The 15,075-nt window shown below is 38.2% G+C and overlaps 1 protein-coding gene across 2 annotated transcripts in view; it reads left to right on the top strand.

Annotated features, from left to right (window-relative positions):
* LOC145671668 (uncharacterized) overlaps positions 1-15,075 on the top strand; it is a 1,096,828-nt gene that overhangs the window by 355,709 nt on the left and 726,044 nt on the right. For both annotated transcript variants that reach the window (XR_014128525.1, XM_081740866.1), the window contains exon 2: positions 820-1,085. Coding sequence is in view for 1 of the 2 variants with exons in the window: in XM_081740866.1 (XP_081596992.1) it covers positions 834-1,085 (252 nt within the window). In the remaining variant the exon portion in view is untranslated. The remainder of the gene's footprint in view (positions 1-819; positions 1,086-15,075) is intronic.

Here is a 15,075-nt window from a genome sequence, read left to right on the forward strand (position 1 = left end):
AAAAAATACATGAGAGAGTTACGAAGACTCTAGTGACATCTATCAGCAAAACTTGTCCCTTTACACCAACCTTAATCGGTTCTCATGATTGTGTGTAACAGGACACGCCGCCCCATTAACATTTGTGTACCCGTTGTTTTCGCGAGTTTTGCTTTTCGCTCACTTCGAGCGATGTGACTGATCGCTCCGCTCGGTAACCTTCTGAACTCCACCTTAGCTGTCTAAACTTGACTGGCAACATTGATAACACATGACCAGCAGCAGCATTGTAAGTGAGGAGCAGGTGAGCAGGCAGAAAGAGAATAATAATAATAAAAAAAAGAGATCCAGCAAAGTCGTTAAGGAAGAATAATTTTTAAGTGATTACACCGTTAAGTACCCCCGTTAAGTACCAACGTTAAGTACCCCCGTTGCATGTGGTCTCGTTTTATTGAACAGATATCCACTTTTCCGATGATATCTTGCTTCCAATAGATGGAGCTACTGGTTATCTGTAAAGAAAAAGTTCCGTTAGTTTTCCGACATACTGTATATCTATCTATTACTGTTTGCTTGTCTTAGCATGCCCACACCTAACAGTGACGCTTCACCTAACAGTGCCTTAACATGCCCATACCTTCTTAAAAATATATTTTTAAAATACTTTATTCTAAATTAAATAGTAACTTTAAGCTTCACTGCCAGATGTTACATCCAAATAAGTTAACCCATCAGATAAATTGAATGTTTTTCATCTAACCACATTGAACATCTTAAGTTCGATTTCATTGATCCACCCCTAAGCATTTACAATAAGCTTTCTTTTTTTCTGTTTTCCAGAATCCTCGCTAAGGATGGTGGCAGCGATAGAGGAACAAGACTCCCCGCGCAGTCGACAATCTTTGAGTTCCGGTCAGGACTCAATGGTGCCTGTGAAAGTGGGCTGCTTTCATGTGAACCCAATGTCCGTCGCCGGGAAACGAGCCCAACTCTTCCAGATGATTCTCCTTCCATTCATTCCAATCGCTGCGCTCATCGTTCAAAACTGTCTCACAATGGCCAACGTCATCCGTTCACAGCAGGAAGCTCAAGAGATTGAAAAACAGGTAAGACATTTCAATTTCAAATGTTTCCACACATAGATTTTCAGTCTTTCTTTTTTGCTGTCGATCGATACTAAAAAGAAGAAAGTACAGTCAGCATGAAAAACTAAATGAATTCGAGATTTTAACGTATTAACACATTTTATGGTCTCTGCATGCAAAAAAATAAACGAATTTTTTGGAAGCTGGTCGATTCGTTCGTTCGTTCCGATATGAATACAAGGTCTGATCCAAAAATATGGTCAATAATTTTATAAGAAACAAAGTAGTAAGCTTACCTGGAATTTGATTCAGCCTCCTTCAAATACTGCCCTTGATTAGCAATGCACTTATCCCAGCCTTGGATCCATAACTGGAAACATTTCTGGAAGGCTTTTTTTGGAAGGGAGTTCAGCTGCTTTCTCGTTGCCCCCTCAATACCAGGAATGGTGTCAAAAGTTTTTCCTATAAGAAAGGTTTTAACTTTTTGGAAGAGCCAGGAATCGCATGGTGCTATATCTGGAGAGCACAGCGAATGTGGACAGACAGGAATATTTTTTCGGTCAAAATCTTGCGAATCAAAAGCAAGGTGTGGTACAGTATGTCTTCGTGATAAAGAAGGAAGCTATTTGCCCATTTAATCGGCACGTAAGATGCTTTTACGGACCCATACGAATGTTTAGTCCTCCGGAAATCTCTCAAATAGTCATTCGCCTGTTTAAACAAATCATTTACACCACTTTTTGCACTCATCTGTTTTTGATGTCGAAGGACGTTTCGATAGATGCTCGTTTTCAACCGACTCTTTGCCATTTACGAATCGCTTATGCCACTTGTAAACATTCTTCAATGCACTTCACTGCATTCAGAAACCACTTCACTACCATACACTGATTTTGACATTTCGTGAGCTTCTTTGCCACCTTTTTGCAGCTTGGAACAAAACCTAATGTTGGCGTGCGACAGACACTCTTAACATGTCCTCACTCTTCTGCATCTGGAAGTCAAATAGCATGTCACAACTCATTCAAACTCGACTTTGGCTATATCAAAGGTTTACTAACTGAAATGAATGCAACATTGATAGATAATAACTACATTCATCGTACTTTTTGACCACACTTTGAATTCTCACTTACCTAGAGGTCATTTCATTCAATGTATCCTAAATAGATTTTCAACTTAAGGTTTTTATAAGACTTTCTAGAGGAGTTTTTACAATTTTCTTCCTATCTCCAAAATAATGGCGGTTTATTGAAGGGCAAAAATAAAAAAAACTGCAATTTCCTTAAAATGTCTTGCTTCTTTAATAGGATATTGCTGAATAAGTATTACATCAGTCTCTTCATTTGGACGCCATATTGAATCCCTGTGTCACGCAGTCCCGTAGGATGTATCGTGAAATTTTAGAATTTTAAAATCACGAAGCATTTAATAATAAGTTAGTGCAGCAACATTATGCAATGCTACATAGAATTACTATTTTTTTTACAAATTTATTGTATTACACTATTATAATTATTATTAGTAGTAGTAATAAAAGACGATACAGGTGTGTCGCGATTTCATGGACAATTAATAAACATGTGTCGTCAGATTCAAAAGGTTGAAAATTAGTTGTTTAAACTCTGAAGATAAAGACCATAATTAGTTTAAATTATAAAGACAAAAGTCATAAATTATTTGATCGCTTAAGATGAATATCATAGGTAGTTTAAACTCTAAGGATTAAGATCATAATTACTTTAGGGTCTAAGATGAATGCCATAACCCCATGCCGTAAGCGTCGGTGAACCACCGATGAGCAGCTAGCGACCTCTCACCAAAAATTGGTGGCCGCAGTGGCACACTGACGATCCGCGGTGGCACCACTTCCGTTTTGAAAATTCTACCACCAATGGCCCACCAGTGTTAGAAACGCGACGTAATGCCACCGGACCACAAAATTACTACCACAAAATATGTTAAGTCGATTATATGCTTGATTCGTTTACATTAAGGTGAGTCCAAAAAGACACTGAAAAGAGGCCCCCGGGTTAGGTGCGAACCACTAACATTTTCAGTACTATGCGATGTGTTCTTCCGACTTCGACATGGAAGCGTTGAAAGAAACCTCGTTTGCAGAGGAATCAATCGTTGAAGCCTTTTTAATTTGGCCCATTAGAGTGCTCCTTTAACTGTGTATATTCGACGAAAACCGTTTGGGATCAGGTAAAATGCGTTCGCCAAAGAATTTCATAACAAAATGACACGCATCTGTTTACTTTATTTCATAGTTCTCCCATCGGTTGAAGATTTCGTCGTCGTAGAGCTCCGAGATCAGCATGGCCTGCAGTTGAATACTCCGGAAACCTAACGGTGCCAACTGAAGTTGTTATTTCAAAGAAGGTAGCCAGCGGTCAGTCTTTTCATATAGGCTGAAGGTTTACGCAACAAAGAACTCAATAACATAACACTGACCTACACACACTGCTTTCTATGAGGAATAGTCATTGTTTTTCTGTCGGCTGAATCGCGGAACAAGATTCGCACTGGCCGTATAGGTTGAATAGGCTTTGCCGACAGTGGCTGACAGCAACTCAATATTTTAGTTCGCATAGAGACAAAATACACTGAAAGTAGAGCAAGTAAGGTTCTTTTTAGATCCAAAATCCCAATCAGAGCCACACTCTCAAACAATAACAGTCCGAGATGTCGGAGCAGAAGTGATCAGCTAAGAAGAAGGAGGGACAAGAGAACCCCATCGCAGAGAAGCACACAAGCTACGAGCAGCAACAGCATCCAGAATCAGAGGAACCCGTCATAGCTGAACCAGAGAATGAACAGAGTAAATTGCCACCCGTGGTGATGTACTCCGTCGGCCACAGATTTCAGACCTCAGAAGATATTATCAGACAGATAAAGAAGAAAATGGACACTTCCGAAATGAAAGTAACCCAAGTCAGAAAAAGGAGATATATATGTATATATATGATAACCTTTCCTTCTCAGTGAGAGCTATTTCTACGCATCTTCGACCACGAAGATTTTGGTCTCCACTGCGTAATCGACAATGGGGAGGAGATGCCGAGCTCTGAAGAAGAAGAACTAGGAGAAAGTGGCCCTTTCCAGAACCACCGAACTACTCATATAGAAGGAAATATCACAGGTGAGGAACCAACCAGCACCAAGCACAGGTGAAAAACAAAGAAAAGGATCAGCAATGACAGAAGAAGGAAGACTTGCATTCTACCCAGCTTTTAAAGAGAAACTCGATGCTTTTAACAGAAAGTTTCCCCCGGAAACACATAGAGAAGAAAACCCTGTCTACCAAGAGCAGAAATACAGAAAATGACCCTTCTCAGAGCCAAAATGAAGAAGAAGACGAAGCTGGGAGCTTCAAAGATGTAAACTCTAGAAGAAAAAAGACGGCCCAACCAGAAAGTAAGGATAATCAGCCCTTTTCAGACCCAGAAGAGAAAAGAAACAATGGTCATAACTGAAAACAGAAGCCAAAAATCCAACGTAGCACTAGAAGAAGATTTAGATTCCACTAAACTAGAGTTACGCAAACAGAACATTGTATTCATGAACATAATAAGAGTACAATAAGCACATGAGCCACTCCCGCTACTATGGGTCTTCACAACTAGTCCAGAGCAGGTCCATTTTCTTACAATGCATGGAATACGCATGAAACGAAAGCACCACAGAGTAGAATAATCAAAAGTACAATCAAGACCAGACCCATGCTGGAACTGTTACCAGTATGGGCATTGTAGGCAGCAGTGCAAACAACCAAGAGGTTGTTTCCGTTGTGCGGAAGCACATTGTGACACCTGCAACAGACTTATTTCAAAAAAGTTCTGCGCAACCTGTGTTACGGACGGACGGCGGACCGGAAGTGGCATCTGCCTCAAACGGCCTCGTCATGCAGAGCCTCCACAGCAAACAAGAACGATTTTCACACAGAAGCACACCGTGGAAAGCCAACATCAGGACCAGCAAAATGTAACACACACACCACAAGAAAAGCAGGAAACAAGAAAACTAGCCAAAGAACCATAATAGCAGATACCAGATCACGTCAAACAATACGTAAATGAAGCCATCAAAGAAACCACAAATGGGGTTATCGTGTGCGTATCCAGCCTACTAACCAATGCTACATACCAAGAAACCAACAGACAACTAACTAGAAATATCAAAATTGCCACATTAAAAACCTTGAACGCACACCCACAGGCAATAACCAGTTCGGACGGATACACATATACCCCAGATCCAGAATACATTGAACCAAAGCCAAGAATGGAGAGGAAGAAACCGGTTAAGACAAAACCAAACCAGGCAGCAACGGGATAAAGGGGAAGAAGAAGCCCAAACTGCATGCTTAAAAAATAACATCATGTTCCACTAAACAAACTAGCCCACCAAACTACAGACATTTAACATATTAAAATCACACTCAGCTTTTAAAGTTTTAAAATATTACAGACAGTAAAATATTCTTTTTACGTGGTTTTTCCCACCCCTTCTTTGCATGGTTTACCATGTAAATAACTTAAGCATGTGCATAACAGATAAATGGTTTTTTCCTGGACTCCATATGTTTCCGGGGTTTTTCCTCCTACTACCCAAGCCAATGGTGAGGTGAAAAATTCTTCATGCGCTTTCCTATCTTCTTTTTTGCTCTTCTTTCCCTCGCTATTACGCACTGTCCGCTAAATATCTTAGAATGAAAACTCTGACACGACACAAGAGTCGAAATGCTGCTTTAGATATCTAATTGCATGTAGGAGGTGCACGTAGATATAGGTTGGTGCATTACTCAAGGCCTCTTTGTCTCTTTAGTTTCCATTTTCCATTCACTTTCATAAGACCGGAGACCGTTGCCATCTAAGTTCGTAGAATTATACACACTCATCTCAAGACTTTTCACTTTATGACGTAGAGGCAGGGGCTATCTTGACCGGAGTTCGTTTTAGGAACAATTCATCAGAGAAAATAATATGTAATAACTGCAAGCACATGGCTGGCGATAGTTCGTGATGGTCCCTTCGCGATTCTCCGCGACGAATCGAAGGATCTTGGACCAAAATGAAGTCCTCACTGCTACGGTGTGGTAACTTCAACACCCTGACTCTATAGATATATGTTTCGACTCGACGAAAGCCTGCTGTCAGTGGTACGCTACCAAAAATCCTTCGACGTGTACTTGTATCGACTATTGACATTCACCATCGTTTATGGCAGGGGGAAGTCACTTATACTCTGGAAATGAAAGTAATTAGTAGCATCATGTCTGACGATGAAAGCCATAAATTGCTTTTTGAAATGTTAGATTTAAACTTTAAAAGAAAATGGATGAAAAAGTAAAACTCTGGTTTCTTTCAGTACGCATATCTCTATGCGTACTGAAATTGTATCCACTCCCATGTCGAATTGCTTTAAGCGAAATAAACAGATGAAAAAATCCTGTCAGAAAATAGAAATTCTTACAGCAATCCCGTTCGTGGAATCGTTGTTACCGTTTAATCAACATTGTGACCTGTTTATTCATTACCTTGAATTTGGTGTTGTTACTACCAAAACACACTTTTTACAACAGATGTCCAATTATACAAAATAAACAAACGCATCTTTCCCAAAGGTTACTTCCTTGTAGCATAAAAAAGAATTTTCTGCTACGAGATCTTATTCATTACAGTCTATGTGTTTGAGAAAAGTTTTTATTTCCTTGTGTTTCCGCCGTTGTTTATTTCCCGCATTAAAAAGTTTCAATGTTTAAACTTTAAGGAAAAAGCACTTGAAATAATATTTGTCTAGCTGAAATAGTTTTAAAATGATTTAATGTACTAAAGAAACATCTTAGTACTTTATATATAAAATACTTGATTTCTCAGGGGAGTTTGTAACGGATCAAATTTTGGTCTCATTCCGCTACAAATATATTTTAATAGTGTAACAAATGGTAGTGTATTTTCAACTCCTACAGTACGGAAGGTATAACGTTGTTCGTTTCACGCGAAAAGTTATAGTGACGTTTATGGAGAGTGGCCAGCTTGGTTACTCATGGCTCGCTGAGCCCAATAGACGGTTGGTGGTGATTGGCTACCCTCCAACCACAATCCCAGTGACGAGCAGGTCGAAGCGCGGGAAGCCAAGGATGTTATACTTTCTAGACTATAAAATAGCTGCTTCTGTAAGAATAATAACAAGATTTTGATTAATTTAATAATCTAAAAATGTAATTATTATTGAATTTCTCTTCTTTAAACTGGCAATACTGTAGTCTAGTGGTTAATTTGATTTATGTCCGCGTGGTCTCGGGTTCGATTTCCGACCGGTGTTTCCCAATTCTCGGCGTCCACTCAGCGTCATGAGGTAAACTGGGGAGTAACGTGAAAACAAGATGTGACGGCCACTATGTCTAGAAAGCTCCTGATGCAACTGTTAAGGACAGAGCGTTGCAGCGTGCTTGTCGCTAGGCTGGACGTAGTTCATCTGGTCGCTAGCAGATGGCGCTGGAGCAGGCTAAAGCTCAAAATTGGGAAGTTACGCGAAGTAGTTTGGGTTTCTTCTTTAAAAGTGTTAATATGATATATATATATAAAATCAGTTATTATTGTAATTCCGTACAATGTCATTACACTCTCTTCCGGAAAGTCTGTAACAATTTTATATTTATAATGTCATTTTTATATGTTTAGAAGAAGAAGAAGAAAATTATATAGTATATTGTTGTTGTTAGTTAGTTAGCTAATTACAAAATGTCGTAGAACGAGCAGGTTCGTGGCCAGTCCAAAAATGTAGGGGGGAGCGGTAGAAGTTAGGGAGGCCCGATTGAACCATATTATAGTTCAACACCATATTATAATTAATTTGAAAACCTACCGTGAAAATACTAGGGGAGTCAGTAAAAATTATAGGGGGCTGGTCCCCTTAAACCCCGTGGATACGGGCCTCACAATGAGTAAAGTTTGTTAGTAACATAAATTTATTATATAATAATTCCAAGATTCAACAACTATGAAATAATTTGGCGTGCAGGTTTTCTTCTGGTGCACAACTCGAAATAATTGTTGCAAAATGAAAATCCTTTCACTAATTTCCTTCTTATTGTCTCCTAAATGATATCTCACTTGGCATAGATAAAATTCAAGGGGGCCATCAGAAGTAATTGTTGAAAAGTTACAATTCTTTTATGATTTGCGTATAAATACCGTGTACGGATGTATGGCATAAAAACTACTATGTAAGAAACACAAGCCAGCATGTGCTAGGTGCCACTAGGTGCACGAATGCTATCTAACCGAGTCAGAGCAGGGCGATCTGGTGGGCCCGCGCGATAGCCCCTAATTACATAGAAGGCATAGCAGCACAATTACATAGCAGGCATATGCCTATCATGTTGCCTCAGGTACATGGAAATGTGTCCAGTATGTGCCTTATGTACCTCTGAGACAGAAATCACAGTGATGGCAAGTGATAGTCACAGTCTATGTCCGCCCCTAGGCACATGCTTACATATACCTGGGGAACGTGCCTAGTATGTTCTAGGCACGTTCCTCGTACCGTAAGCGTCAATGAACCACAAAATTACTACCCCAAAATATGTTATATTGCCTATATGCGTAATGTGTTTACATTAAGGTGAGTCTAAAGAACACTTTAACAAGTAAACAGAAGTGTACCCCTGGGTGGGCGCGAACCACCAACCTTTGGATTACTAGCCGCGTGCACTTCCGACATTTTTTCGCTACTCACTTTTTTTTATTTGAAACTTAATGTCAGTACAAGTCAAAAAAACAAAATAAGGAAGGTGATACAAACTGGCAGTTACAGGAAAATATATATTATCCAGATAAAACTCTAAAAAAAATTAAAATAGCCTATTGCGCATGGCAAAAAGAATTTGGTTTAGCTGGGCATATAGAAACATAATATAGGAAGTATGAACAAGTTTCTGAGATTCTGCTAATAAATATGAAACATTGTTGCCGATCAACCAACTAACAGCTTCATATTTAGTTTTCGGAAAAAGGTATAGTTGGGAAAAAGTATTAAGTCTATTAAAATAGCCACGACAGTAGTGTGGCACAAGTGGGCCATTTAGCGACAGAACTGAGGCCACACCACCGTTGCTTCATCACATTCTGTAAGACGATGTTGAATAGTATCCTTTACATTGCAAGAAGCACAAAGATCAGAGTCACTAAATCCAAGTGAATGTCGTCGGGCTACAGTATCAACAATTTGGCGCACCGCGATAAACCATACGGATCTTGCACGGTAAGTTAAGTAAGGAGCATGTAAAACACGCCAGATACGTTGTCAATTATGATGGAGATGTTTAGTAACAATAGTAGGAGCAAGAGTACAAGGTTGGCGAAGTGCCGAATACAGTTTTTTGATAGAGGGCACTTCGTCTAAATCATGATGTAGCAGTCGATAACAAACCTCATACAAAACCGGTTTCAGATAAGTATATTGAGGTGGGAGATGTCCAAGATAGAAGGGTGCTTCTTACACTTGGCCACGGAGGAGATGAAGAGAAGGTCGCTTGTAGAGGGATAAATTGTTGAGGTCTTTTGAACTTGGGTAATCAGAGTGCTCCTTTAACCGCGTATATTCGACGATAACCGTTTGGGAGCAGATAAAATCTGCTCGTCATGTAATTTTATAACAAAATGACAAGTTTCTATTTATTTACTTTCTTCCATATTCACTTTCAAATGATCGGCGACAGTTGCCATCTAATAAAGTTGATGCGTTTGTAGAAAGAGAAGCAACAAATGCATGAGATGTGGGAGATGAATTTAGAACACATAAATGGCTCATGCCTAGCACATCTTGTGCTGTTTATGGGGTAACTCAAACAGTATGTACCTAAAGGACGTACCTAGAACATGACAGATATATGTCCCAAGTGACGATATTGAAAACAAAGGACTGTTAAGAGTGCAAAACTGAGCCAGGTATATAAATGCTATATTTGTGGTACATAGTTGCAAATATCAATTAGGTGTAACAAGTACCTAAAACTGTAGGTAGCTGAAGTACATACTTAGCGTATGAATATGATATGTGCCAAGTGTCATGTACCTAAAAAGTAGCTGGGATACCTGAATGGCACATGATTAGCACATCTTGTGCCGTTAGGAAGGCATAAAATCAGTCAGTTGGTTAGTTAATTAGATGGCACTATATCCATGAATTTATTACTGTTATTAAAGATCATTACTATTGGTGCGATATTTTAGTATCAGCTCAGAAACTTCTGGAAATACCCTCGTAATAAGCTGTGAGAAGCAGCTAAGAGAAATAATAGAAAAAAAACATAAACATATCGTAGGCGGCACGCGCTCAGTGGTAGAACTCTCAGCTGTAGTATGAGAATCCCTTGTTCTATCCACGCCCAACCAACACAGTACATGTTAGGCATGTGTAAAGAATGTTCCTCGAAGCAAATTTTAATATACATGATAGGTACTTGAACAGAGGAATCATGTGAAATTCACATGAAGGTAATAAGGTTACTTCCTCTCTAAAGTACGTGCCTGACATATATCGAGGAATGTACCTGTTATGTGCATATCAGGTACCAGGTATGTACTTCACACATTTACTGGCATGTGCCAGGACTGTACTAGGTACGTGTCATCATACAGTAGGACGTCGATAATCCGAACGTCAAAAATCCGAATGCAATCCCTAGAAGCTTTTTACATTTTGTTTTAGTGCTAGTGATAAACAAACAATAGGGTTGTCCGTCGGCGTTGTATGAAGTCAAGTGTTTTTAGAAAAGCTCATTCATATGTAATTATTTTTCATACAAATTTTTATTTTCTCTTAGGCCTATTCAAGTTAAGTTTTAAGTGTAAGTTACAAGAACAGTGTAATTTAGTGTACGAGCAGGTTCTTCAGAAACATTAAATGTAATAGTTAAATAATGCAGTAATACAGTGGTTGGGTTCATTACATCAACGAGCTATCAGAGGGAATTCAGAATACAAGACAAGCGTCTTCATTTTCTCCTTTGCCAAATTCAATGTTTTATTTACATATAATTACAATGTCAATCTAATGAACACATAATATAAAAAAAAAAGGATAGCTACTAAAATTGACGTTTTGCTATATCACAGGAAATCAAAACTTGAAACGTAGGTTACCAAAGTAAGAGCGTTTTGAAAATGAAAAATACAACTTACAGTAAAAAGGAGGTGTCCAGTTCTTCGTTGTTCACCCATATTTCGAGTCCGGATCATTTTGAGTTTTGATCTGGGTCTGAATCTGACCGTGAAACCTAATGTAAACCTGAATGCCTCTCTGTTCTCTCATGTACTTTATTATATTTAAAAAACATTGCATCATTCTGAACCTTGAGGCTCACTATAATTACTTTATTTTTTATCCTAATGGTTTTGAATGACACGAGAAGATATGTGATCTCCTGAGACTAATATGCTTGTTTAAAATTCTTTTGTTACATTTAGATTACCATCACCTAATTAACTAAAATCCCATCACCTAATATTCACATTTTTAACAGTTGCCACAAAAATAACAATACAAAAATATTTGCAATTTCAGTGTTTTTTATTTATTTATTTATTTATTGTAACAACAACACAACAGGCGTCCTGCCCATTTACAGTGTTTGTTTACATATATGGTAAAATATCATTATTTTTACAGAAGAAAAACAGAAATTTTTTATTGTTTCATTAATTAACTCAGCTCATCATACTACAAATTGTGTTCCTAAATATTTTTTCAGACATATTGAATATGTCTATCATTTCACACTTTTCTTCAATATTATTGTAGTGAGAGCTCATTCTCCATAAAGGGGATTTATACAGGATGTCAGTGCGTGCTTTCTTACAGTACATGGTACTACTATTGCTTAACCTCGTTCTAGACGTCGGAACATGCAGAAATATATTAGAACTTAGTTCTATGCAATCAATTTTATTGTTTATTATTTTATGTAGAAAAACTGAATCATTAACATACCTACGTTGCTCTAATGTCGGTATATTGAAATTGTTTGTTAGTTCTGGGTATGATATGTATGCTGGGTACATTCCAGTTTTTTTATACATTAGTAATCTCAAAAACTTACACTGCACTCTTTCAATCATCTGGATATATTTTCCATTATGAGGAGTCCAAATAACAGAAGCGTATTCCAGTTGGGATCTGATATACGAATAATATAGTTTTAAAATTGTCATGTGGCTACGGAAGTCTCTACTTACACGACAAACAAATCCAAGACTCTTATAAGCACTGTTTGCAATAGTTTCAATGTGATTTGCGAAAGTCAGTTTTGGGTCGAAGGTAACACCAAGGTCTTTAACAGTTTCCGGCCTACAAAGATTTATACCGTCAATAGTATAATCATAATTTATGTATTTTCCTTTTCTAGTAAATGTAATAGCTTTACATTTAGTTATGTTTAGGCTAAATTTATTCACGTGGCACCAGTGTTTTACATTTTCCAAGTCTTCCTGGAGGTTTTTACAGTCTTCAAGTGATTTAATTTGACCATATAATTTTAAGTCATCTGCACTGCCGTGTCGTGACAAAACGCTGTAACTTTGGCGAAGAAGTTTTGCGAAAATGAGCCTTAAAGGTTTCATCCGAAAATGTGATCTGTATCTTGTAGAACCAGTGTAACTAGGCAATAATGGTCAACCAATCAATTTTCACCAAATTTAATCACACAACATGCATTTACGTAACATTACATGTAACCACGTGTTTCCAAAGTCAAGATACACTATTTCTACACGATATAGATCACATTTTCGGATGAAAACTTTAAGGCTCATTTTCGCAAAACTTCTTCGCCAAAGTTACAGCGTTTTGTCACGACACGGCAGTGCAAAGAGTAGAGTATGCGATTTCTTGATGTGCTTAGTTATGTCATTGATATTGATGAGGAATAATAAAGGTCCAAGGTTTAACATTAGAGTAAAATTCTTAATGTCTTTTGTTTTAAAACTCTCTTCTTAGATTTTAATTAGAGTAGGTAGCCTTACATACGGTATCGTAATTACTGTATATACTGTATAACACTATCGATAAAAGAGCATACCGTACAGTATATTTAAGCGTAGGTTAAATGGCATTTTCTTGGTCATTTTCGAAAATCCGAACAATTTGAAAATCCGAACTACCTGTGGTCCCAATTAGTTCGGATTTTCGACTTGCTATTGTATAAGCGACTCTACCAGCTGTTACAAAGTCTAGAGTGAAGCCAAGCCGTAGGCTAATTATATTACAATCCATGACAATTATACATAATTTGATATTTTCTTTTAGTGAACATCATAGCCTATACTGTAATATGAAAACGTTTGAAGGTATAAGTGATATGGAGAACATATGAAATGAAAACACGTCACGTACATACATTACCAAACATATAAAACAATACGTAAGTTTCGTTCGACTTTCGTACGTACTCACCTCTAAGAAACAGAAATCTTGTAGACGATGTTCTTAATTTATTTTATATTGATTAAACACAATCAGTATACACCTCACTTCTACTGCCTTCTTTAAAACCCTCCATTTTCCTTGACTAACTGCGTCTGCGCGGGCGTGAGTGTCGTAATGCGAAGCAATGTATGCTCTACCGGGCCGTGGTACATGAGGTATGTGCTACTCGCATTCCATTAAAGCATGTAAAATACTTTTCAAGTGTCAGAAATCCCTCGAAGCGTACTTATCTAGCGGCACATGCTGGGAACATGAAATATACATTCCTCAAGTACCAGGTACGTAAACGATTGCTATGGAAGTTAAATGCTACGTGCCTAGAATGTACTGGTTGGGTGGGCGACCACTGTAGTTTGTGTGGATAACATTCTGTCCGTAAGTACTCACCGGGTTTTCACGTTTTCTACAACATTCTTATATCGCCAATTTTATAATATCCATTCACTTTCGTCAAACATCTGTTTATTTTAGTCTAAAAGAACATTCATGAAACATTAAATAAAAACACATATATAGATTCTACAAAGGCACAGAAAAAGTCTTCAAAAAATTGAACCCAAAATAAGGACACAGAATGGGATAGAAAAGTCATGAAAAAAACCAACTAAGAATGCTTCAAGAGCATTGCCAGAACTAGCTTAAAAAGAAATAATCTTTCTGAAATTTATATGAGAAAAAAAGAAATGAAATCTTTAAGTATTACGTCCCGCGGTTATGCCGGTTAGGCTAAAGGAGACGGTGATAATGAGAGACGACTGAAATGGTAGAATGAAGAAAGTGAGAGGAAAGGGCAGAACTCCGGGAAAACCCACGAGCACGGTGTTTCTCCACCACAAAGTCCACGATACGCAATCTGGGATCGAACCAGGGACCCCAAGTACCGGAGTTGAACCATCTATCACTGAGCCACCGCGCCCCCCAGAAATTTATATGAAATTGTATATTAAATTTATTTGATTAAATTCAATAGGTAATACACTTACATATTTGGAACCTACGTATTAGGGGATCTATTGAATTAGCTATATGGAGCTGTCACGGTTTTATCACTGTATACAAGGCGTGTTCAAAAGGTATCGAACCTTATTTTTCTCGCGTAAACCAATGAAGTGCGGAGCGCGGGAGACTTTTTTTCAGTGTAGACGTAGAGGGGACACTCATGCGCAGTAGTGATTTTTTTCCCGCCTGCAGAAAGCGTCAGTGGCTTCCAGTTGACCAATGAGTGAAGACGTGTAGTGAGCGATCTCGGATTTCAGTTTTTTGTAAAATGGCAGAAAAACTTGAGCAGAGATACTGCATAAAATTTTGCCAAAAGCTTGCCGATACGCAAGCAGAAACCAATCGGATCAGTACATTCAATTTTGAACGAGAATTTGGGTATGAGGACAGTGTCCCCGAAATTTGATTCAGGCTTTCATCGCCAAACACAATATTCCTATGTGTCCTTAGGCTCCGTACTCATCCGACATGACTCCGTGTGACTTTTGGTTATTTCCCAAGTTGAAAATGCCACTAA

The sequence above is a fragment of the Thermobia domestica genome, chromosome 15 (assembly GCF_964235325.1).
Source record: "Thermobia domestica chromosome 15, izTheDome1.hap1.1, whole genome shotgun sequence".
Classification (NCBI taxonomy): domain Eukaryota; kingdom Metazoa; phylum Arthropoda; class Insecta; order Zygentoma; family Lepismatidae; genus Thermobia; species Thermobia domestica.